Below are 25284 nucleotides of genomic sequence, written 5' to 3'. Positions count from 1 at the left end.
AGGATCTTGTGACTGGGGGAGGGGGGAGGGAAAAGGGGGAGGAGCAACATGTGCCAGGTGCCAGGTTTTTTGGCCATGAGTGGGTAGGGAGATTCTGGTTTGGGGGATAAGTTTTATTTGGGGGGTTGCTCAGAAAGCAGCCTTGTGATTGGTCTGCCTGCTGAGGGGGTTCTGTTCTGTGCTTGCATTTTGGATGACTGGCCTAAGTGAGTGGGGGGAGTAGAACTGGCTTTAGTTTGGGAATGGAGCTGGCTCAGGAAGGTTCTTTCTGATCCTGTTGAGGAGTCTGGGGCTAGATTTTGGGGTAGGCTCATTTGCAGGGCCAGAAGGCAGCCCTGTTGCTTACTTTTGGGAGGTTGGCTTTGGCTGGGGGCTGGAACAAGTCGTGGTTTAGGGGAACTGTCGTGTTGGAGTCCCAGGACTGAATATGGAAAGTCCTGTGGGCTCATTAGGGAAGCTGGAGCTGGGTTGTGGGGGATGGGTTTATCCCAGATTGGAGGGCTGGTTTGAGGACAACTAGACTTGGCTTTAGCTGGGAAGGTGTTTAGGGGTTCATCTGCTCATATTGGGAGGTTAGGACTAGATACAGGCTTCATTTGATACCTTTGGGAATGGGTTGGGATTCTTCAAATTGGTCCTTATTGAAGGTGGCCAAGACTGAATCGAAGAGTCAAAGTGTTGCTATTGGGAAGATGGCAGGGGGAAGATGGGGCTAAACTGGAAGTTAGATAAATTAGGTGCGGTTGCTTGGTCCTGGATGGGAGGGGACTGATCAGTCCAGGAGCCGTGCGTTTGGGGGCATATGAGGAGTGGAGAAGGGCTGCCCTGACGACAGGGCAGCTAAGGCTTTGGGCATTCTGTGGATGCCCATCAATCCTCCACCCCTTAAGAATGAGCTTGAGCTGTGCCCACCCTTCAACAAAGGCCTCACTTGCAAAGGTTCTTCCATCCCTCCTCCCTCCCTCCCCCTAAATCTAGCAGCCTAGGCTTTGAATCCAGAACCTTCTGGAGGGGATAGGGGTGCTGTGCCAGGTTGGGGGGATTGGCTGAGCTCCTCCCTCCTGTCCTGCACAGCTGGATGGCTGGATCCATGAGAAAATGCTAATGGCACGCGATGGTACACGGGAAGACGGCCACAAGCTGCATAAGAGATGGCTCCGGCACCAGGCATTCATGGCCGAACTGGCTCAGAATAAGGAGTGGCTGGAGAAGATCGAGAGGGTGAGGATCTAGAAGGTCCCTCTGTGCGTGCCGGGGGCTGGAGGACCCCAGGGAGCCCACATCTCAGCTCCTGCACCCTCCACTGCCACCCTGCCACTCTCACACTTCTGAACCACTTCAGATCATTTCCACATCTGCTCCTAGCAATGTGGCCTTGAGGGATTCATGAAACCTCTTTGAGCTTCAGTTTTCCCATCTGTAAAATGGCTACTGTCTCTTCTGTGCGGTGTCCCTATGCTCCTGGTTGTTAAATATTGTACCTCCCCCACCAGGTTTCTTTCACTCCATTTGGAGCATCTAAGATGGATGGTCAGGTAGAAAGGCTGGGAAGCCCAGGGCTAACATGAACTTTGGATTCCTACAACCCTGGGCTCTAAATGTGTCTCCCCCTCTTGCCAGCTGTGGGCCTTGGGCAATTGTGCTAACCTATTTAAGCCTGTTTGCTCTGCTTGAAAATTAAGGAAATAATAAATATTGCTACTCCCTGGGCTCTTGTGCACGTAAAGTCCTTAATACAAGGCACCCAGGAGCGTAATTGCTATGGTATTGTTATTTTTCATATGTGATGTAACATGTAGCTCTGGGCCACCAAGGAGCTTGACTTCAGTCTTGGAGGAACCCAGCCTCAACCCCCAAAACTGATCCCTACCCTTGCTGGACCCCTAGACCTATAGCCCTCAGTACCCCCTCTCCTGTGACTCAAAGGGACACCCAGGTCAGCCTTGAACACTTAAATGGCCATTGATGCCCCACAAATGGTGGTACAGGGCAAAGCTACTCTTTGAGTTTAATGGAAGTCCATTCTCTCTGCTTCTTTTGCTCTTCCTCTATTTCTCTTCTGTCCCTATCTCTCTCACGTGCCTGCCTTTCTTTATGGCCCTCTTCCCATGTTTCTGACTTCATGTGCATGTCTCTGTGTCCATCACTGTACATCTGTCTGTCTCTCCCTGTCTTCCTCCCATGTCTGTTTGCATCTCTCTGCCTGCTTCTCCACACTGTTGTCTGTCTGTCTCTTGCCTCGTCTTTCTTCTCATGCCTTGGTTCCTTCCATCTCTGGGCCTGTCTCTGTTTCCACCCTTCATGTCTCTCTCTTTGTGTGTCCCCAACTCCTTGCCCCTGTCTCTCTCTCCACATCTCTCCCTGTGTCCCATTGCCCCCCTATTTCTCCATCCCTCCCCACCAACTCCCCCCTCCCTCTCATTTCCTGTCGCCCACCTGTCTGGGGCAGGAGGGCCAACAACTGATGCAGGAGAAGCCAGAGCTGGCGGCCTCAGTGCGGAAGAAGCTGGGTGAGATCCGGCAGTGCTGGGCCGAGCTGGAGAGCACCACCCAGGCCAAGGCGAGACAGCTCTTTGAGGCCAGCAAGGCTGACCAGCTGGTGCAGAGCTTCGTGGAGCTGGACAAGAAGCTCCTTCACATGGAAAGCCAGCTGCAAGACGTGGATCCTGGTGGGGACCTAGCCACCGTCAACAGCCAGCTCAAGAAGCTACAGGTATGGCCTGGCTGACCCAGACAGAGCCACCCTGTGCCACGGGGTGATGGGAATCAGGGTCAGACTCCCCACTCAAGGTATTTTACACAGAGGGGATTCAATACAGGGATTTATTTCCAATGTGTTGGGAGGGCTGGAAGAACAGAAGGAGAACACTGAGGGAATCCAGTCAATAGTAACTGGTGGGAATAGCCACCACCCAGAGAGCCTGGGGCGCAAAGGGGAGAGGAAGAATTCAGAACCAAGAAGCAGTAATTAGATAGCCAGCACACTGACGATTTCACAGGACCCTGACGCCTGTTTCCTGGATAGAGAAACCAAGGCCCAGAGGTAGGGGAATGGCTTTGCACGGAGTAAGAATGACACTGATGGAGTGCCGCCTCTACCAGTCTCTGTGCCGAGTTCTCGCTCCTTCCAGCAGCCCTAAGTGATTGGCACCATTGCTATCCCCCTTTTACCAATGGGGAAAGTGAGGCACAGAAGGCGAAGCACCTGATGCAGGGACACAGAGCTAGCCAGTGACTCCCTAAGACCCAGAGAGGGTTCAGGGAACAGACGTGGTGTCTGCGTTATCTCCGCTTCTAGCTGGCAGCCGGCCAGTGGTCAGTCTCTGACCCTTTGATACGGACGGCTGGAGGTGCGAATGTGGACATCACTTTGCACCGTCTCAAGATGTCACAGCTCCTGCCTTTTTGTGCCAGGAACTATGCCTGGCCAGGACCCATGGGAAACTGAGCTTCCCGGAGGTGAACTTACTGGCCCAGGCTAGCAAGTGAAGAATGTGGATTCAAATCCAGGACACCCTTGACTTTTCACTGCTCCTTTTAATAGATCTTCTGCATGGTTATGCTTCTAAAGGGCTTGGGATAGGGTTTGGCAAAAACAAACAAAACAAAAACAAACCCCCCCAAAACACCAAGTCAACTAATAATAAAAGCATAATGCTAATTAGTACTTGTTCATTCATCCATGCAGCAACTCTTTATTGAGCGCCAACTGTATGCCAGGCACTTTTCTAGGTGCTGGGATACAGCAGTGGGCAAAACTGACCAAAAACCATGGCCTTCCTGGGGCTCTTGTTCTGGCAGGGAGCCAGGCAAAGGAGCAAAGGGACAAACAGATCTGAATCTGATACCAGTGATGTCATTGCCTTGTACCCAGCAGCGGCTCTCAAATGCCCTGGTCTCCAGGACACCTTTACACTCTTAGAAATCATGGAGATCCCCAAAGATTTTTGTTCAGGAGGATGATACCTATTGATATTTACCATATTAAAACTTAAACTTGAGAAACACTTCAATTTTTGATTCACATAAAAACAGCGATAAGAAATCAATCACATATGGGGGCTCCTGGGTGGCTCCGTCGGTTAAGCGTCCGACTTCGGCTCAGGTCATGATCTCACGGTTCATGGGTTTGAGCCCCGCATCGGGCTTTGTGCTGACAGCTCAGAGCGTGGAGCCTGCTTCAGATTCTGTGTCTCCCTCTCTCTCTGGCCCTCCCCTGCTCTCTCTCTCTCTCTCAAAAACAAATAAATGTAAAAATTGTTTTAAAAAAGAAATCAATCACATATGAACCCCAAAGAGTTCTTTTATGAAAAATATATTTTCCAAGACAAAAAAAAAAAAAAAGCCCTAGAAGATTGGCACTGTGTTCAGTGCTGCAACTCTGTCATGTCTGGCTTGACGGAAGATTCTCACCTTTGCTCCTGCCAGCGTTCGGTTACGATAGCACGGGTCACATGGTCCCGCAGAACCACACTCTACCCTCGGGAGGGTGCAGGATAAAGGCAAAGAACACCTTAGCATTTTTGTAAAATAGTTGTAACCTTGCAGAGCCCTTGAAAAGCTGTTGGGGATGTGTGGAGCTCTCAAGAAATGGGGATCTGTGACTGTCAGGGTCCCAGCCAGAAGCAGAAGGCGCGCCCCACCGAGGACAGCTTGAGGAAGTTCAATGCTCTGCTGTTGCTGCCTTGAAATTCTTCAGGATATTTGAACAAGGGGCCCTGCATTTTCATTTTGCACTGGGCCCCAAAGATTATGTGGCTAGTCCAGAGCCCAGCCCATCTGGAAGCCAGAAGGCAGGGGGGCTGACTGAGGCCGTCTGTATGGGTCAGGCCCCTGGGGCACAGAGAAGGGTGGAGAAGCTTAGACTGGGGGTCAGGAGGGGCGACAGAAGCTTATTACTAGCGTTGTTAATGGTCTTGCTGCTATTGCTCAATCCTCCCAGGCAGCACAGTGCGGTGGGTAAAGGCGGGTCTGGGTTTGAATAATAACACTGCGTCTCACCAGCCGTATGATGTTAGGCAAGTGGCTTTGCCTCTGGCTTCGAACCTCAGGTCCTGCTCTGTGCGATGGGAAACACCATCATGCTAAGTCACTGGTTGGCAGCGGGACTGTGGCTGAGAGTGGGGCCATGGTCAAGGCCATGGATGTGGGAGCCTAGCTGCCTGGGGTCAAGCCCTGGCTCTCTGATTTGTGAACTGATTGACTTGGAAATGACTTCTCTTTTTGTGCCTCAGTCTCTTCATCAGGAAAATGGGCACAATGATAATACTGACCTCATGGGGACATAGTGGAGATTCAAAGACAGAATTTGTGGAGTAGTTTCAGAATTGCGGACTCAACAAATCTGTTTCAGTATTTGTTTACAGGCTTTTTAGTTTTTGTTTTGTCTTCGACCGGGTGGCATATATCACCAGTATGCTGTGTTCAAAGTTAGTTGGTAGTTATTTCTGGCTTTTGGTGTCATTGTTAGTTATGTGAAACAGTTATTTCCTTTGTATTCCATTTGGGGGATTCCCCCCAAAACACTCATTTTGCATATTTATTTATTTATTTAAATTTTTAAATGTTTTAATGTTTTATTTATTTTTGAGAGAGAGAGATCATGAGTGGGAGAAGAGCAGAGAGACAGAGGGAGACACAGAATTGAAAGGAGGCTCCAGGCTCTGAGCTGTCAGCACAGAGCCCGATGCGGGGCTTGAACCCATGAGCTGTGAGATCATGACCTGAGCCGAAGTCGGACCCTCAACCGACTGAGCCACCCAGGCGCCCCTATTCATTTATTTTAAATGCTTATTTATTTTTGAGAGAGAGGGAGACAGGTCCAAAGCAGGCTCTGCACTGACAGCAGCGAGCTCAGTGTGGGCTCAAACTCACAGATTGCGAGATCATGACCTGAGCTGAAGTCAGACACTTAACCAACCCAGGCGCCTCTCATTTTGCTTTATAAAAATGTGTTTTTGGAGGGGACGCCTGGGTGGCTGTGTCAGTTAAGCATCTGACTCTTGATTTCAGCGCAGGTCATGATCTCATGGTTCATGAGTTTGAGCCCTTATTGGGCTCTGCACTGAAACTGCTTGGGATTCTCTCTCTGTGCCCCTCCCCCACTCACATGTAAGTCCTTGCTTGCTCTCTCTTTCTCAAAATAAATAAATAAACTTTTTTTTTTTAATGTTTTTTTAATTATTTATTTCTAGGAGAGAGAGAGAGACAGCGTGAGCAGGGGAGGGTCAGAGAGAGAGGGAGTCACAGACTCTGAAACAGGCTCCAGGCTCTGAGCTGGCAGTCAGCACAGAGCCCGACGCGGGGCTCGAACCCACGAACCGCGAGATCATGACCTAAGCGAAAGTCGGACGCTTAACCGACTAAGCCACCCAGGCGCCCCTAAATAAACTTTTAAAAGTGTGCTTTGGGGGATGCCTGGGTGGCTCAGTAGGTTGGGTGTCTTGACTCTTGATCTCAGCTCAGGTCTTGATCTCAGAGTCGTGGGTTCAAGCCCCATGTTGGACTCTGTGCTGGGTATGAAGCTTACTTTAAAAAATGTATTGGGGGGGGTGATATATGAAACATGAATATAGTGCCAAAAGTCAGAACTGTCTTCATTGCACGTGATCCTGCCAAATAGCTTGCCCGAGGCCTGCTGCCAGTGAATGCTCTCTCCCCAGCAGCGAACGGGAGTTCCTGTTTCTGCCCATAGTCGCCCACACCTGGCATTGTCACCTTTTAGATGTTTCCCAGTCTGATGCATGGGTGGTTTGCATTGGTATTTTCTCCCGTGACTGGTGAGCTTGAACATCCCTGTCTTTCTTTTGGCCGTTTAGGTTTCAAAGGGAGGATTAGGGGCCTCCTACTCTTCCCTCCCCAAGGAAGGAAGTATTTTTTCCAGGGAGAGGCTGAGGCCCAGCAGAGACAAGGGTCTGGCCAGAGATCTCACAGAGATCGCACAGAAAGGCCCCAGCACGGGACTTTCCCCAGCAGAGGGAGCCCGAGGCGGCGGGGAGTGACTCAGGAGGCCTCGGCCCCCAGATGCAGCCCAGCTGGGCCTCTGGAGCAGCCGCTGGGGAGGGGCGGGGCTGCCCGAAGCCCCGCCCTCCCCTGGGGCCGCCTGAGAGCCCAGACGCTGGGCACACGCAGGAGGGCGGGCGGCTGCCCCCCAGCCGGCACATTTCCTGGCCGCCGCACCCCTCAGGCCCCGGGGCCAGGCCAGGCTGGAGCCAGCCGGCTCAGGCAGAGGGGGTGTGGATGTGTGGGTGGACTGCCCTCCCGGCCTCTCTCTGGGCCCGGCTCTCGGTCCTGCTCCCCCAGTCCCTCGGTGTGGAAACTCTGGGAGTTTCTGTCTCCCATCGTCGTGTCTATTTCTCCTACTTCCTCACTCTCTTCTCTTTTTATTTGAGTTCTCCATCTCTCCCTTGATCTCCTGATCCCTGTGTCCTCCTGTGCCCTCCCCTCTGCACCCCTCCCCAGCCGCTGCTGCAGGCTTCCTGGGGCCCCACCTGAGGCATAGGCCACGTGACCCAGAGCCCTCTCTCGAGCCTCCTGCCCAACTGTCTTTCCTGGCCCAGGGACCAGATGGTGGAGTCCCAAACCCCCACTTGCCGGTCCTCAAGGGCCTGACCAGCTGGTCTGGCTCAGCCGTGGGCTCCTGCCTGGGGAGGGAGGTGGCTGGGCTCCTGCCATCTGAGGGGGACCGGCCAGGGGAAAATGCACTGGAGGCTTTGCAGCTGCTAGGCTGAGTCTCTGGNCCCGCCCTCCCCCCCTCATTCTTTGTCTCATTTCTTCATGAGCTCAGCATGGCCTAGGGGGAGAGTCGGGATACAGGAGCTGCGCACCCAGGGTTTAAGCCCCACGCCACTACTGTGTGACCCAGGGCAAGTGACGCCACCTTTCTGAGCCTCAGTTATTTTTTAAAAAATATATTTTTTTAATGTTTTTTATTTATTTCCAGGAGAGAGAGAGAGAGAGACAGCGTGAGCAGGGGAGGGTCAGAGAGAGAGGGAGTCACCGACTGAAACAGGCTCCAGGCTCTGAGCTGGCAGTCAGCACAGAGCCCAACGCGGGGCTCAAACCCACGTACCGCAAGATCATGACCTAAGCGAAAGTCGGATGCTTAACCGACTAAGCCACCCGGGCGCCCCTTAAAAAATATTTTTAATGTTTATCTATTTTTGAGAGAGAGACACAGAGTGTGAGTGGGGGAGGGACAGAGAGAGGGAGACTCGGAATCTGAAACAGGCTCCAGGCTCCAAGCTGTCAGCACAGAGCCCAGCAAGGGGTTAGAATTCAAGAACTGTGAGATCATGACCTGAGCCGAAGTCAGACGCTTAGCTGACTGAGCCACCCAGGCGCCCCCTCAATTTTTTTTAATGTTTTTTTATTTATTTTTGATAGAGTGCAAGCAGGGTAAGGGCAGAGAGCAGAGGAGACACAGAATCTGAAGCAGTCCTGAGCCGAAATCAGATGCTCAACCNGTCTGTGTCTCCCTCTCTCTCTGACCCTCCCCTTCTTGCGCTGTCTCTCTCTCTCAGAAATAAATAAAACATTTAAAAAATGCTTAATTATTATTTTATTATTTTTAAATTTTTTCATGTTTCTTTTTTGAGAGAGACCTCAAGCAGGGAAGAGGCAGGAGAGAGGGAGAGAGAATCCCAAGCAGGCCCTGCACTGTCAGCGCAGAGCCCGATGAAGAGCTTGAATCCACAAACTGAGATCATGACCTGAGCTGAAATCAAAGAGTTGGACGCTTAACCGACTGAACCACCCAGGGGCCCCTAATTCTTTATTTTTAAAATATTTCCCCAATGTTTGTTTATTTTTGAGAGAGAGAGAAAGACAGAGTGTGAGCGGGGGAGGGGTAGAGAGAGAGAGGGAGACACAGAATCTGAAACAGGCTCCAGGCTCTGAATGTCAGCACAGAGCCCGACACGGGGCTCAAACTCACAGACCACGAGGTCATGACCTGAGCCAAAGTCAGGTGCTTAACTGACTGAGCCACCCAGGCACCCCCAAAAGCCCCTAATTCTTAATTTTTAATACTGTCCAGCTAAGAGAAGCAGAACAGCCTAGTGATTAGTCCCACAAACAAAGTTAGAGACCTACTCTGTGCCAGGCACAGGGCCAGGTGCTGGGATCCAGCTGTGAATGAAACAAACATTCCCCCCATCTCCCCCCGCCCCACCTCCTATGCTGTGAGGATTGCATAAATTAATCCTGGTCCAGTGCTTAGATCAGCGCCCGTAGGGGGGAGGGGGAGGCAGGCATCAGGATGTGTTCCCTATTATTGCTGTGATGGTAAGAAGTATATGAAAAGTAAAAAGGCTTCCTCCCCGCACCCCCGGCCCCCAGTCCTGCTCTCCTGGGGACAGGACTCTTGACACAGAAACAGACCACACCGAAGCTTGCCCTTTTCACCTGACAAAGCACCCTAGGTGCCCTCTCTTGTCAGAGGATATACGGGTCTACTGTGGGGTGGTTCCGCCATCTATCTTTAACCAGCCCTCTGCTGAGAGACCTCTGGGCTCTTTCTGTTCTTCCGCTAGTTTGAATAACACTGCGAGAGACATCCCTGTCCATACGTATTGAGCCTACGTGCAAACATTTCTGTAGAAAAGAGTCCTCGAGGTACAATTTCTGGGCCAAAAGGTGTGTGCATTAGACTTTTTGAGACTGAAAAGGCAGTGGACGCACCTGCATGAGACGGCGCTCTTCTCCCCACGTGGTCATCGTCCAGCTTTCTCATCTCTGCTCATCTGAGAAGGAAAAGATACTCTTCTATTTTTTAGGTTTCTTTATTTATTTTGAGAGAGAGAGAGCAGGTGCACATGCATGAGCGGGTGAGGGACAGGAAGAGAGGGAGGGAGAGAATCCCAGGCAGGCTCCGTGCTGTCAGTGCAGAGCCCAGCATGGGATCTCAGGAACTGTGAGCCAAAATCAAGAGTCAGACCTTTAACCAATTGAGCCACCGAAAAACACTGTCTTATGGTTATTTTTTAAATGTTTTTTTTAATGTTTATTTTTGAGAGAAAGAGAGAGAGACAGAGCATAGTGGGAGAGGGGCACAAAGTGGGAGACACACAGAATCCGAAGCAGGTTCCAGGCTCTGGGCTGTCAGCACAGAGCCGGACATGGGGCTCGAACCCATGAACCACGAGATTATGACCTGAGCCAAAGTCGGACGCTTAACTGACTGAGCCACCCAGGCGCCCATGCCTTTTGGTTATTTTAATTTGCAATTCCCTTAACATGAGAGGAGGCCGAACATCTTTTTGTGTGTTTAATGGTCATTGTCCTTCTATAACCTTAGCTAATGTTTGCAGGGAAACATCTACATTAAATGAGTGTTCAAAATACGTGACATTCTTGCAGAAGTAGAAAAGTGTCAGTCCTGGAATTATTCTGTCTCGGCTCATACAGCCACTTGGTGGGCAGGTGATGGAGCGTTTTTGATCTAGTGGAGAACTGGAATTTATAACCTTACCATTTTAGATTATACTTAGGAGTTTCCAGAATTCGAATGCATTTTGATTTTTCTGCGCACTGCTGCAGTGATTTTCTGAGTGAAAAGGGTTTTGGAGTGACTATTTTACTTTGCTTTGATTTCTGCAGCTTGTAATTGTGCCTTTTGAAATTTCCTTTTGGATGGTTTTGGCTTGTTATAACGTTTGATTTTTATCCATTTTTATGACTCCTACCAGATTGTTAACTGTATCAGCTGGGACTCTGGAGTGCAGTTCATAGAGCTCAAACCCACATTGACTTGGGCTTAAGGGGAGGTTCTTGGCTCCCGTAGCTGAAAAACCCCGTGGGTGTGCAGCTTCAGGCATGGCTGGATCAGGCACTCAAATTATGTCCTGGGCAATCTGTCTCTTTTTCTGGGGCCTGATTTCTTTTGTGTTGGCCTCCTTGTCCAGGGGTCTGTTTCCTCCTGGTCACAGCTTGGCCCCCAGCACCCCAGGCATATGTTCTACCCACTAAGGGACCCCATGGGAAAGGGTGCACCCACCTGAGTTCACCAGCTTTTCCGGCCAAAGTGGGAAAAAATTTCATTGGCTGATCTTAGGTCACATGGCATCTCTTACCCAATCCCTGTGGCCAGGGTGGTTTCCGTGTTCTGATTGGTTATGGGCCGTGTGGCCACCCTTGGTGGTCTAGGTTCTCTTAGTCCCAGAAGCTCAGGTCCGAGTGCAGGGTCCGAGGTGCTGTAGGGGAAAGGGTGAATGGTGGGCTGGCAAAATCAAGTTCTGCATTACAGAACTTTGGAACAAAAGGTCTTCACTTCTTTGGTTTTGAGCATTGAATTGCAGTCATTTGCTCTAATCTGTTACCACTTAATTTCATTATTGTTTTGCTTTCTTTTATGGCTTTCCCCCATCTGTTTAGAGTCACACCAAGTAATACATTAATATATTCTTTTGGCAAAAGATCCTACTAACCTAGAAGTCTTCAGTAAGACATAAAGTCTCCCTTAACCATACCTCTCATTCCCACACCCCTAAGGGAACATCAATTATGATTTTGTGTGCCTCCTCCTAGACCTCTGCGCACTCACTAACTACCTGCATGGATTTTTAAAAGTATTTTTAGTTTTGTATGCTTAGTTTTTTTTAATAATTATATTTTATGCTTCAGGCATCAAAAGCTGTACAAAAAAATCCTATGTGACAAGTCTCTTCTTCACCCCTTGCCGCATTCACTGAGTTCACGTCTCCTCCAATAGGTACCATCTGTGGTTAATTTCTTGTTGATTCCAGGGAATTGTTATGCATGTGCAACCCATGACAAATATAATATATTCAAATGTAGGTTCTAAATTGCTTTTTTCTGTTAACAGTACGTCTTGGCCATTATTCCACACTTATGTGGGTTTGTTTAACCATTTCATTCTTTTTTAAAAAAAATTTTAAGTATTTATTCTTTTTTTAATTTTTTAACTTTTTTTTTTAAATTTATTTCTGAGAGAGAGAGACAGCGTGAGCTGGGGAGGGTCAGAGAGGGAGACACAGAATCTGAAACAGGATCCAGGCTCTGAGCTGTCAGCACAGAGCCTGACGCGGGGCTCGAACCCACGAACTGCGAGATCATGACCTGAGCCGAAGTCGGATGTTCACCCAACTGAGCCCCCCGTCGCCCCTAATCATTTCATTTTTGATGGGTATCGTGTTTGTTTCTAATTTTTTCCCATCATAATCTCTGCTACAATGTGATTTTTGGGCAAACATCTCAGCTACGATGAACATCCTTCGAACACGTGCCAGTATTTCTTTAATTATATTCCTAGAAGTGCAAGTGCAAGTTCTGGGTCAAAGCATATGCACATTTTTTTTACATTTTGATAGGACTTGCCAAATTGCCTTCCAAAAAGGCTCTACTGATTTGCACCACCTCCGACCGACAGTGGCTGAGTGTGCCCGCATCTTCGCCAATGCCAGATATTATCCGCCATTTACGAGTTTGCCAATCTGGTGAATAGGGAAGGATACTTTGTTGTCATTTGTATTTTCCTGCTGATTAGTGAGACTAGGCATCTTTCTGTGTGCTTAGTTTTTCGTCTGTGTTTGCCTATTCGCTCAGAGTGGTGCCTGTTCACATGGGACCAGACTTTGTCTTTGCCAGTGACCTTCATTTGTGCATTGAACAAATCACAGAAAAATAAAAAATCACAACCAGAAGACGTTCTACGTGCCAGGCACTGTTCTAGGTGCTCAGGAATACAGAGACCAATTGACCCAAACCCTGCCCTCATGAAGCTCCCATTCTAGAAGCAGGAGACCTATAAAAACCCCTCAACCAAAGACAAAATTCTCTGATGATTGTAAGTGGAGACAAAGGAAGGAGAAGGGAGAAGGGAAATACTTTAATTTGTCAGAGAAACTAGCTCCTTTGTTCTAGTACGTGTTAAATATTTTTCTCAGGTGGTCATTTGCCTTCCAACTACATTTAGAAATTTTGGTTGATGCAAACGTATTTTATGTGGCCAACTTTATAAATCTTTCCCTTTATGATTTTTTTTTTTTTGCTTGGAAAGATTTTCTCCATCCTAAGACTATAAAAGCATTTGCCCAGGTTTTCTTCTTCTGCCTTATGGATTTACTTATTCCATTTAAGTCTTTAATCCATCTGGAATTGTTTTCAGCCTAAAGAGCAAGGAAGGGATCCAGCTAAATCGGTTAGCCAGTTGGCCCGTGACCACTCATTGAATAATCCATATTTTCTTTGGAGATTTGAAATGGCATCTATAAAATGTATGAACCCTCCAGTGTGTTTGGGTCTGCTTTTGCACTTTGTGGCTACCCCTATGGCATACCGACCATTTAAATCACTATAATGTTGTATTTATGACATTTAGAAAGGTTGGCTCTTTTGGACAAATTACCTAACTTCTCGGGACCTCAGTTTCCACCTCTGTAAAAGAGAGATATCACCAAATTTGAAGGGTCTTTCTGACAATGAACAAATTAGCGGGCCGCTTTAGTCCAGGGGGCCAAGTAAGCCTCCTTGAGGAAATAATGTTTGAGCTGAAATCTGATCGACAAGGCAGAGCGCGCCTGGTAGAGAGAATAGCGAAGGCCAAGGTCCTGAGGCAGGAACTTGTTTAGTGTGTTGCAGCGCCTCTGGAGGAGACTGAGCAAAGGCCCAGGGAAATGGTGCCTCGTGGTGATGGGTTTGGCTGTCACCATGAAGGTACCAGAGAGCCGCAGCAGGATGGGGAGGGAGGGTGGAGCCCGTTGTCTCTGCCTCTGTCCCCACAGTCGATGGAGTCGCAGGTGGAGGAGTGGTACCGCGAGGTGGGAGAGTTGCAGGCGCAGACCGCGGCGCTGCCCCTGGAGCCGGCCAGTAAGGAGCTGGTGGGCGAGAGGCAGAACGCGGTGGGCGAGCGCCTGGGGCGCCTGCTCGAGCCGTTGCAGGAGCGCCGCCGCCTGCTGCTCGCCTCCAAGGAGCTGCACCAGGTGGCGCACGACCTCGACGACGAGCTGGTGAGGACCGGCGCGGGGACGGAGCGGGACCGGGGTTCCGGGGAAGAGAGGGTTGCACCGATGGGGCGGGTTAGGAGGCCACGGGCGAGCGGGCCAGCCAGCGGCGGAGTGGAGGTTGGGAGTGGGGGCGAGGCCGTGGGACCTTGGCGAGTTCAAGGGCAGAGCTGACCGGGAGACCTCCTGACTGACACCGTGCGAGACTCAGTCACTCAAACCTTCCCTTACGCATTCAGTCGTTCACTTATCCACGCATTCATTCATTCACTTTTTCATTTACTCTCATTCATTGATTTATTCATGAAGCCATTTGGTTGTTCACTGACTCATCCTTTATTCCTTCCTTCACTGATTTATTACGACCTGATTATTCGCCCACCCCTCACTCATTCATTTTCGCATTTAGTCACTCACTTCCTGATTTGCCCAATCATTCATTTACTCCCGCATTTGCTCATTCACTTGATCATTATGGGCCCCGCTCTGTGCTTGGATGATAATGCCATCACGAGGGTGACCAAGATGGACCCCATTCCTGCCCATAGAGGGCTCAAGGATCCAAAGCGGGGAAACAGACTTCTCTCCAGACAGTGACAATCCAGGGAGATTAGGGCTGTTAGGAGGGAGTTAGGAGGCAACTGGCCAAGGTCCAGAGTCAGGGAGGGTTTCCTCGAGGAGGGAATGCCTGAGTGGAGACCGGAAGGAAGCGTCCCAGTGGGAGGGAATGTCAGGAAATAAGACGTGCCTGTGCAAAGGACAGAGGTAAGCATGAACCTGGCTTGAGAGAGAGCAAAGCAGAGCCTGTCAAGAGAGGGGGCTGAAGATGTGACCTGCCTCTTTGGTGAGGAAGGGCCTTAGATGCTGTGCGGGGGGCTTCTGGTTTAATTGGGATCCTTGGGCACCTTCTCCCCTTGACCTGCTCCGTGTATCCTCCCCAGGCATGGGTCCAGGAGCGACTGCCCTTGGCCATGCAGACCGAACGAGGCAGTGGTTTGCAGGCTGTCCAGCAGCACATCAAAAAGAACCAGGTGAGCAGAGCCAGGGTGAGGGTGTGGGTTAGGACACATCAGGATACGAGAGAAAACAGCTCAAAGCGGTTAAGGCCAAAACCAGGAAATTCACTGGCTCTTGTGATGGAGAAGACTGCGATGGACAGCAGGTAGAGATGCATCCAGATAGTTCCACGATGTCACGAATCTCTCAACTCCCTGGGTGTGTGGGCGTGTGTTTCCGTGTTAGCTTTGTTCTCAGGCCAGCTCTCCCCTCCTGGTGGCGAAAGACCTCCAGCAGGTTCAAGTGTACATCCCACCAGGAAAACGGAAGAGGATTTCTCTCTCAATATGTTCAACAACAGTCCCAGGGATCTCTCTTCCTGGCCAAGCTTGGGTCACATAGCCACCCCTGAAGTAATCATGGTGGCCCTGGATTTGTCCGCTCCATTGGCCTGGTCTGGACTCAGGGCCCACTCTTGGAATGAGCAGGTAGGGGCAGCCTTCATCCCCTGGGCTGGGATGGAGAGGAGGGGCTTCCTCTAGGGAAAGTCAGGGTCCCATGGGCAACAGTAAGAAGAACGGCTGTTGGGCAAGGACAGAGAAAAACAAGTGCAGATGAGAACTCAGACCACCCACAGGGAGAAAGGACGGAGCTACTCAGCCAGAGAGTGCTGACTCCCCAGCTGCTCACGGCCGGAGTGCTTTTGAGCACCTAAGATCTCTCTGGATCTCTGCGTACCTCTCTGGGCCTCAGTTCCACTTCTGAATTTTCAACTTTTCAAATCACTTAGCTGAGGAACTTTTCAGTCATAGCAACTCAGTCAAAGCCTAGCGTAAGACTCATAAAAGAGGAATACTACTCCTACTATTACTACTACTACTAATTACACATTGATTAAAAGACTCACCGTGTGCCAAGTGCCGCCCGAGGGGGTTATGTGGGTTAATTTAATCCCCACAATAACCCTATCAGACACCTCTTCTAATTACCCCCTTTGCCAAAGAATATGAGCGGAGAGAATGAGCCCTGAGGGATGGAGGGGAGGTGGGTTTATAAATTATTCTCAAAGGTTTGTGACCATCCTGCACAGATGGGAGTTTTTTAGATTTTGCTTTTTTTTTTTTTAAAGTTTATTTATTTTGAGAAGAGAGAGCACGAGCAGGGGAGGGCAGAGAGAGGGGGATAGAGAGAATCCCAAGCAGGCTCCGCTCAGCATGGAGCCTGACTGTGGGCTCGATCCTGATCATGACCTGAACCGACATCAAGAGTTGGACGCTTAGCCGACTGAGCCCCCCAGGCACCCCAGATTTCATGTCTCTATTTCGATGAAACACTCGGCTCTTGGCAGTGCTGGGGACAAGCGGAAGTGGCCCATCCTTTTCACAGTCAAGGCAAGCAGTCAAGTGCATTTCATGCTTAACACTGGGGGCACTCAGCTGTGCGTGCACAAGAGTGCTGGATGCTCGGGAGCTGTTAGACAAGCGATGACAGCCGGTACTGACTGAGCACCTACTGCATACCAGGACAGTTCTGAGTGCGCCATACTAACAACACCACAAGGTGGACGTTATGGGTCACCACTGGCCGTGTGCTGTTGGCAAGTTCCTCAACCCCTCCGTGCCTCGGCTTCCCCATCTGTAAAATGAGACAGAATGAAGTCAGACTCCTGGAGCTACAGTGAGGACTAGATTGAGCAGCTGCATCATGCAAAGCCCTTGCTTAGCAAAGTGCCTGGCAGGTAGCAGGTGCTTGGTGTCCGCTAGTATCACTTCCATTTGCAAGTTGAGGACCCTGAGGCACAAGCCAAGGAAGGCACCCAGCAAGTACAGAGCTGCTTGAGGGAAACTTCGAAGGCCTGACCTGGGTACACAGTGTACCCACGTGTAAAAAGACTTGCACACGTCACTGCCCGTGAGTTACACAGCCACTGCCCCTAAGCAGCCTGATTCTCAGCCTGTTTCAACCATTAGAGGGTATCTTACACCACCAGGTGGCTTGGTTGAGAGCACAGTCTCTGGAGCCAGCGTCCTGTGTTCAAATCCTGTCACCCCCCTTACTAATTGCTTGTTTTTCCACCTGCAACACCAGGGGTATGAGTGAGCGAGTTACAGCGAACTGCCTCCGTCGTACCTGGCGCGGGGGGGAGGGGAGATCTGCAGGGGTTTCTGATTCGCTCCGTGGGCCGCGCGATCGCGGTCCTGCGGGGCCTCGGAAGGCCCCTCTCCACCCACACCCGCACCTCCCGCCCCCAGGGCCTGCGGCGGGAAATCCAGGCGCACGGGCCGCGGCTGGAGGAGGTGCTAGAGCGCGCGGGCACGCTGGCCTCGCTGCGTAGCCCGGAGGCCGAGGCCGTGCGCCGCGGTCAGGAGCAGCTGCAGGGCGCCTGGGCAGGACTGCGGGAGGCGGCGGAGCGGCGGCAGCAGGTGCTGGACGCCGCCTTCCAGGTGGAGCAGTACTACTTCGACGTGGCGGAGGTGGAGGCGTGGCTNGCGCCCGGGCCGGGGGTGCGGGGGGCCTGGGGGCGCGGGAGCCCGGGGCCGGCCGCTGCCGCCTCATCGCGGGCGCCGTGTGCCCCCAGGACGAACAGAGCACCCTGCAGCTGCTCAAGAAGCACCTGCAGCTGGAGNAAACTGGGACTGGGTCCCAAATTGGACATTGGGGTAGGAGGGGCCCTCACTGTCGCGCGCTGGAGCCTTCGGATTTCAGCGCGTGGTGGGAGCCCCGAATGGAGGGGCAGTGCCCAGGGGTGCTTGAGAGGGTGAGGCCAGGGGTACTGGGATTTGAGTGTAGGGGTGGGAGGTGACGCCTCAGACTGAGGAGAGAAGGAAGAGCTCAGGACAGGGAAGGGCCCTCTTCCTGGCTAGTGTCTGGAAGGACAGAAAACCTTGGAGTGCTGTGATTGGGCATAGCCTGGGACCTCCTGGGTGGCCGGCGTATGGCCTCCCTAAGGTTAGGAGTAGCGGCCACCTCTGGGAGGCCTGGACGAGGGGTGGGACCTGAGAGGGGACACAGAGTTAGACTTCTGTCCTCCTGGGCCAGGAGATGGACTGGAGGTGAGGTGACTTGGCTTGGCTTGGCTGGGGACCCAAGCAGGGAGTCGGGAGCCCCCCTGCCCCCCAGGTTACTGGAGAGGCAGGGAGTAGGACCACAGAGAGGCAGGGGGAGGGGGAGAGGGGGGCAGTGAGCTTGTCAAGCTTAGGGAAGCAGTTTTCCCTGAGCGCCAAGATGCAAGTATTGGGTTCACTGAATCCAAGTCTTGCAGAAAGCAGAGCACCGCCCACCCACCCCCAAAGAGTCCGAGCAGGCACTACTGTGGCTGAAAGTTCAGAGCAAACACAGCCCTGCCCTGAGAGGGGGTGGCAGGGGGTCACAGCTCTGTCCTGGAAGTCTCAGGGGGCTCCATCCCTGCCCCTCCCTGTGCCCCATCAGCGAGCAGATCAGCCGCAGGCAGTCTCAGGTGGACCGCCTCTACGTGGCGCTCAAGGAGCTGGGCGAGGCACGCAGGGTGAGCCTGGAGCATCAGTACTGGCTGTACCAGCTCAGCCGCCAGGTGGATGAGCTCGAGCACTGGATCGCCGAGAAGGAGGTGGTGGCTGCTTCCCCCGAGCTTGGCCAGGACTTCGAGCACGTCACGGTGAGCACCATTAGTAATAATATCAACACCAGTGGCTCCTGTGTATGCTACCAAGTTTCTTTGGGCCTCAGTTTCCCCAGTTTCCCCAATCTGAGGATAGTAATAGCACCCACCCCATGGCTCTTTTGTGAGCCCAAAGAATTACCAGAATGTAAGGCACTTAGGATGATACTCAGCACACAGTGTCAAAGATAGTGTCAATTACTATTATCTGATTATTTTTTCCTGACGCCGTCATTGGTACAGAGCCAATCCTCGATAAGTGTTAGATATTACTTTTTATCATGACTGTCATCATCGTCGTTATTGTTATTACTCTCACATGCTCCAAGATGGTGGGCGGGAGGGGGCTCGTGTGTCCAGGGCCTTTGCGCATGCTGTGTTCCTGGTGGCAGGTGCTGCAGGAGAAATTCTCCGAGTTCGCCAGTGAGACGGGTTCGGCAGGGCGGGAGCGGCTGGCGGCCGTGAACCAGATGGTGGATGAGCTGATTGAGTGCGGCCACACGGCGGCGGCCACCATGGCCGAGTGGAAGGACGGGCTGAACGAGGCCTGGGCCGAGCTGCTGGAGCTTATGGGCACGCGGGCCCAGCTGCTGGCAGCCTCTCGGGAGCTGCATAAGTTCTTCAGCGACGCCCGAGAGCTTCAGGGTCAGATCGAGGAGAAGCGGAGGCGACTGCCCCGCCTGACCGCCCCGCCCGAGCCGAGACCCAGCGCCAGCTCCATGCAGCGGACCCTGCGCGCCTTTGAGCATGACCTGCAGCTCCTCGTGTCCCAGGTGGGGCGCCGGTGGCCAAGAGGGGAGGTGGGAGGGCCTGGACAGCGTGGCCGAGGGATGCCGGGCAGCAGAGCAGGCAGACATCAGGCTGTAGGGCAGATCGACATTAGACAACAGAACAGATGAAAACAGACCACAGAACAGGGAGAAGTGAGATGATGGGGCAGGTAGAAAACCTACTTATTGCATGGTGCATAGAAGTCAGGCAGTGTGGGGAAAAGGGGGTACAGCACATCTGATAGAAATGGGACAGTGTTTCCAATGGCAGGAGGTTCTCCTAATCCAGATGGAGAGCCTAAAGGAAATTTCAGAGGGTTAAGAGAAATTTGGCTGTGAGGCAGATAGAAATTTGATAGAAGGTATGGTACTCAGGTGGTATGATTTTCCTGAAAGAACTTTGATGGGAGTGGGTTTAATGGAAATGGCAGTGGAGCTGTTAGACTGTCAGAGTGTTAGAATTCAAGCAGAGAGACTGATTGTGACTAGGCAGTGGATCTGATAGAATATGGTGGTCACGCCAAAAATGAAATCAGGCGGCTGAACCAATAGAGAGTGACCAGCGGGTCTGATAGAGCTCACACGACAGAGTCAGTAGAAATTGAGTAGGAGACCTAATAGTAACTAAATAGCCATTCTGAAGGAACTGGGGCAGTAGGTAGTGAATCTGGAAAAAAAACAAACAACAAAAAACAACTGAGTGGAGAAAAAAAATGGACAGACAGCATGTCTACTCAACATCAGGGTGGAGAGAGGTTTCCTGAAGGAAATCAGATCGGTTTGTACTGAGGCAGAGGCAGACCCAGTGGAAGCAGGGCTCTCAGACCAAAAGAAATCAGGCAGCGGACTGAAAGAAACCTAGTCGTAGGTACTAAAGCAGGCAGAACGCAGGTGAGTCAATGACAAACAGGCAGCTGAAGTGAGCGAAATATGGTAGTGGGTCTAAAAAAAATCAGAAAATGGGCAAGTCAAACAGAAATCAGGCAGTGGAAAAGGGGAGACCCAGTTGTGGGATCACAAGGGTGCCGGCTCATTGCACCTGGCCAGCTAAGGACGGAGAGGGCGCGGTCTGGACCCGTGGAGGGGTGGGGGGCGCCTAGACCTTTGGGCCGGGCCTCTGCCCGTGGAGGGCGGGGCCTGGAGCCTGGGGGCGGGGCCTGGACCCCAGGGAGGGCCTGCGCTGGACCTGGCGTGCACCACAGGTACGGCAGCTGCAGGAGGGGGCAGCCCAGCTGCGGACGGTGTACGCGGGTGAGCACGCGGAGGCCATCGCCAGCCGGGAGCAGGAGGTGCTGCAGGGCTGGAAGGAGCTGCTGGCAGCCTGTGAAGACGCCCGCCTGCACGTCAGCTCCACGGCCGACGCGCTGCGATTCCACAGCCAGGCCCGTGACCTGCTCTCCTGGATGGACGGCATCGCCGGCCAGATTGGGGCAGCTGACAAGCCCAGGTGCCCCTCATCCCACCTCGGGCTCCCTACCTGCCTCTGGGCACCCCCCATCCCCCGCAGCCCATCAGCAGTCCCCTTCCCTTAAGAAATCTCAATAGCCAATTGCCAGGCACAGGACGAAATGCTTCATGTGTATTATGACCCCTTGTCAGGCCTGGCCTTGGCAGCTCAGGGCATTCTCTTGCCTTCTGGCCTTCCCAGTTGCCCACTGCTGCACTCCCTGTGTCACATCACGGGGTGGGCTGCAGCCAGGATAGGGACAGCGGGGCGTGGGACTGCATTTGTGGCTTAACCTAGAGGGTAGTGGGCACTGATTTATTGCTGGTGTGCCGCGTCCATGTGAGTGGCCAACGGAAACCCATCCCGCGGTGACCGGGCCCCAAGGGCTTTGCATCACTTGGCCCCAGAAGTTGCATTCGCTGAAGAGGAGACAAAGATTACACGGGAGGTTTTGGGCAGTAAACCTGCACTCCCATCTGTCAGCCCAGGAGCCCCCACCTGTCTGCCAGGGAGGCTGGGAAATGTAGTCCAGCAGCGAGTCCAGGAAGACAGGGATTTGGAGCGTGGTGGACACCGAGCATTATTTCTGTGACTGTGGGGCCTCGCCTACGTTCATTTACTCAGCAAATATTTCTTGAATGCCTACTGTGTGCTGGATGGTGAGCAAGGCCAAGCTGCTTCCCTGATGCTGCTTACCTTTTGAGCGTAGAGACAGGCAACAAATAAATTAAAAAGCACCTAATATTACTTCAGATAGTAATAAGTGCTCTGAAGACAAAGCAAGGTGAGGGGATGAGGTGCTAGCTGGCGAGGCCTCTCTGAAGATGTGACGTTTGACTGGAGGCCTAAAGGAAGTGATGGTGAGCTGGGTAAAGTAATGGGGGGAACAATTTTCCAGGTGGAGGGATCAGCAAGTGCCAAGACCCCGAGGTAGGTTGTAGTTTGAGGAGGAGCTAGACAATCATTACAGCTGGATGGAGTGGGGGGGGAGGATGGGGGAGTAGAGAGCGGTAGGAAATAGGGCACGGTGAGGAGTTTGCCTTTTTCTTTGAGACGGGAGCGTGGGAGACTTTATTTACCACAGGGGCGTCATGTGCTATAAGGTGCATTTGAGAAAGATTACTCCAGATGCCTTGTGGGGAAAGGAATACAGAGAACAGAGGTAGAAACAGGTGGACCAGCCAGGAGGCTGCTGCTATAATCCAGGTGAGAGATGATGGTGGCTTGGGTCAGTGTGGTGGTTGTAGATGGGGAGGAGCGATTCCTCTTAGGAATTAAAATATTTCCTTAGGAAAAATGTTAAATGTACACAGAAGTAGTGATAACGGTACAGTGAACCCACCTGCAGAGAGTGAACACCCATCAACGTTTGGCCCGTCTTGTTTCATCTGTCCCCTCCCCGACACCCCCTCCCCCCCCACCCCTTGCTGGGTTCCTTTAAAACAAAGTCTCAGAGGTCTGGCAGCATTTCACAGGGTGTGTTTTAAAGTTGAAATGTCCAGTCTGATGGATGAAGTAGCTTCAGGGGCTGAGAGAAAAAGAGGAGTCATGGATGAATGGGTGAATTTACTGAGATAGAGAACTTCGGAGGAGGGCGCTTTGGGGAAATCGATCATTCCAGACTTACTGAGTCTTAGGCAGGAATCATCATAATTCAGAATCTTCAGAAGTAAGTTTGGCCGTATTAAGTGTTACAAAGCTATGCTTGGTGACCGGTGGGACCTTCAGAAGTTTGGGATTTGTTTTGGACATAGATACCTGAGGACAGTACTGTCTGATAGACACATAATGCAAAAGCCACAGGTGTGAGCCATATATATAATTTAAGATTTTCTTCTGGACACATCAGAAAAGTACAGGGGTGCCTGGCTGTCTCAGTCAGTGGAGCATGCAATTCTTGATCTCAAGGTTGTAGGTTTGAGCCCCATGTTGGGTGTAGAGATTACTTAAAAAAATTTTTTTAACTCAATAAAAAAGTACAAAGAAGCAAGTGAAAATTAATTTTAGTGATTCATTTTATTAACCCAAATACATATCATTTCAACATGTAGTCAATATTAAAATTATTGAGGGGCACCTGGCTGGCTCAGTCGGTAGAGCATGCTACTCTTGATCCCGGGATCATGAGTTCGAGCCCCATGGGGGGGGGGTAGAGCTTACTTTAAAAAAATTAAGAATATTTTTTAATGTTTACTTATATTTGAGAGAGAGAGACAGAGTGTGAGCAGGGGAGGGGCAGAGATAGGGAGACACAGAATCGGAAGCAGGCTCCAGGCTCTGAGCTGTCAGCCCGGAGCCTGAAGCGGCGCTCCAACCCATGAACCGTGAGATCATGACCTGAGCCGAAGTCAGATGCTCAACCGACAGCCACCCAGGCGCCCCAAGAAGCAGAGCTTTAAAAAGTTAGAAAATGAGACCTTGACACCTGAGGTTTGAATCCTCAGAGTGTGCCATTTGAGCACCTTGGAAAAGGCTGGAATCATGGAGTCAGTGCAGAGCTTGGCCCCTCGGCACCTGGTCTGAGAAGGTGGGTGTCCTGAGATGCTGTGGAACAGCCGGCTCAGGGATTTGGGCTCCTCCGGCAGTTGCATCTGCCCTGGGGGCTGGGGGAGAGGCTCCCCGAGGCTCAGAGTCCCGCCACCCCCCACCCCCCCCGCAGGGATGTATCGTCAGTGGAGGTGCTCATGAACTACCACCAGGGCCTGAAGACTGAGCTGGAGGCGAGGGCACCCGAGCTGACGGCCTGCCAGGAGCTGGGGCGCTCTCTGCTGCTCAACAAGAGCGCCATGGCTGATGAGGTGGGAAGGGGCGCGGGGGTCCCCCTCTGCCATCCGTGCCCGTTGGAGCGGGAGCCCCCCTTGACGCCTCTGCCACCCATCCGCCACTCCCAGATCCAGGCACAGCTGGACAAGCTGGGAACCAGGAAGGAGGAGGTGTCAGACAAGTGGGACCGCCATTGGGAGTGGCTGCAGCAGAGTGAGTGGGGGCCCAGCCGCATGGGGTTCAAGCGCGCAGGGACTGGCATGCTTGGAAAGGCCCAGAGGGAGACCGGGCATGCTTCGCGCACTGCTCATGGGTGTCCAGCAGCAAACATGAAGGCCTGGGGGGGCGGGGGGTGGACAAGAGGACTGCTCTGCCATTGACTCCCTGGTGGAGGACACCCAGGGGAGAAGCTGGTGCCCTCCCCCCGATACCCCAGCCCCTCTCATTCCTGCAGAGTCCAGAGTGGTCAGGGCTGGGATACAGGAAGCCGGAGGGCGTGGAGGGGGTGCGGAGGGACAGAGAACGCAGCCAGTGCCCCGTGAAGGGCCCACAGGTGCACCCATCGCCCTCACCCCCCCGATGTCCCCCCTCAGTGTTGGAAGTGCACCAGTTTGCCCAAGAGGCGGTGGTGGCCGATGCCTGGCTGACGGCCCAAGAGCCGCTCCTGCAGAGCCGGGAGCTGGGCAGCAGCGTGGATGAGGTGGAACAGCTTATCCGGCGACATGAGGCCTTCCGCAAAGCGGCTGCAGCCTGGGAAGAAAGGTTCAGCTCTCTGCGGCGCCTGACCACGGTCAGCACCCGAGACCCTGCCCCAGCCACCCACCCCCATCACCCACCTGTCCGTCCGTCTGTATGAGACAGACATACCAGGACCCGAACTTGGGGCTCAGCGCTGTGTTGAGTGAGGGCTAAGACAGATCCTCACCGGCTCCCAGTCCAGTAGGGGAAGAGGCAGGGGGTGGGGGTGGGGACAGACCTGCCACCAGACAGTGACAGCCCAGGGCTGGAATGGGGGAAACACAGGTGCTGTGGGAGCCCAGAGCACGTGTCCTGGCGTAGACGGGAGGCGATCTGAGTGAGACCCTTGCTTCAATGTCCTGGGTTGGGGGGCATTCAGGAAGGACGCAGCGGGGGGTCAGAAAGTCACCTAGAGAAAGTGATTATTTAGCGGATTCTTAACACTAGACGTTTGCCAAGGAAAAAAGGAATTGAGTTCCCGGCAGGGGGGAAACATGGACGCAGGCCTGCACAACCTTGCTTTTTCAGTAATAGAAACTGCTAAACTGCATGGTGAGGCAAGCAACCCAGGGGCCTCTTCCCAGACCCGCCCCCCACCACGCCCCTTTCCCTGACCTTGGCCTCTCCGTTCCCAGATAGAGAAGCTCAAGGCGGAACAGAGCAAGCAGCCCCCGACGCCCCTGCTGGGGCGCAAGTTCTTTGGAGACCCCACGGAACTGGCGGCCAAGGCAGCGCCCCTACTGCGGCCAGGGGGCTACGAGAGGGGCTTGGAGCCCCTGGCTCGTCGGGCCTCGGACACANGGGGAGGGTGGAGACTCCAGCCCCGCCCGCCGCACCCGAGGAGGCGGCGGAGACCCCCGGGGCCCTCGCGGCGGCGGAGCAGGTCCGGCCGCGGCCAGAGCGCCAGGAGTCGGCTGATCGCGCCGAGGAGCTGCCCAGGAGGCGGCGACCGGAGCGGCAGGAATCGGCAGA

The 25284-nt window shown here is 52.7% G+C and overlaps 1 protein-coding gene across 1 annotated transcript in view; it reads left to right on the top strand.

Moving 5' to 3' along the window:
* Positions 1-25284, top strand: part of SPTBN4 (spectrin beta, non-erythrocytic 4) — a 74373-nt gene that overhangs the window by 43116 nt on the left and 5973 nt on the right. Inside the window, 14 exon segments of the mRNA XM_077773617.1 lie at positions 1075-1221; positions 2450-2713; positions 13743-13967; positions 14903-14992; positions 17210-17461; positions 17536-17715; positions 18220-18591; positions 18987-19367; positions 20567-20811; positions 23471-23609; positions 23703-23787; positions 24168-24364; positions 24948-25110; positions 25113-25284. The exon segment at positions 25113-25284 is cut by the window's right edge and continues 162 nt beyond it. Of these exon segments, the coding sequence (XP_077629743.1) occupies positions 1075-1221; positions 2450-2713; positions 13743-13967; positions 14903-14992; positions 17210-17461; positions 17536-17715; positions 18220-18591; positions 18987-19367; positions 20567-20811; positions 23471-23609; positions 23703-23787; positions 24168-24364; positions 24948-25110; positions 25113-25284 (2912 nt within the window).

This window comes from Crocuta crocuta, unplaced genomic scaffold (genome assembly GCF_008692635.1).
Source record: "Crocuta crocuta isolate KB4526 unplaced genomic scaffold, BGI_CrCroc_1.0 scaffold267, whole genome shotgun sequence".
NCBI classification, from domain to species: Eukaryota; Metazoa; Chordata; class Mammalia; order Carnivora; family Hyaenidae; genus Crocuta; species Crocuta crocuta.
The sequence above is the reverse complement of the archived record's forward strand: the minus strand, read 5'-3'. Positions and strand labels throughout refer to the sequence as shown.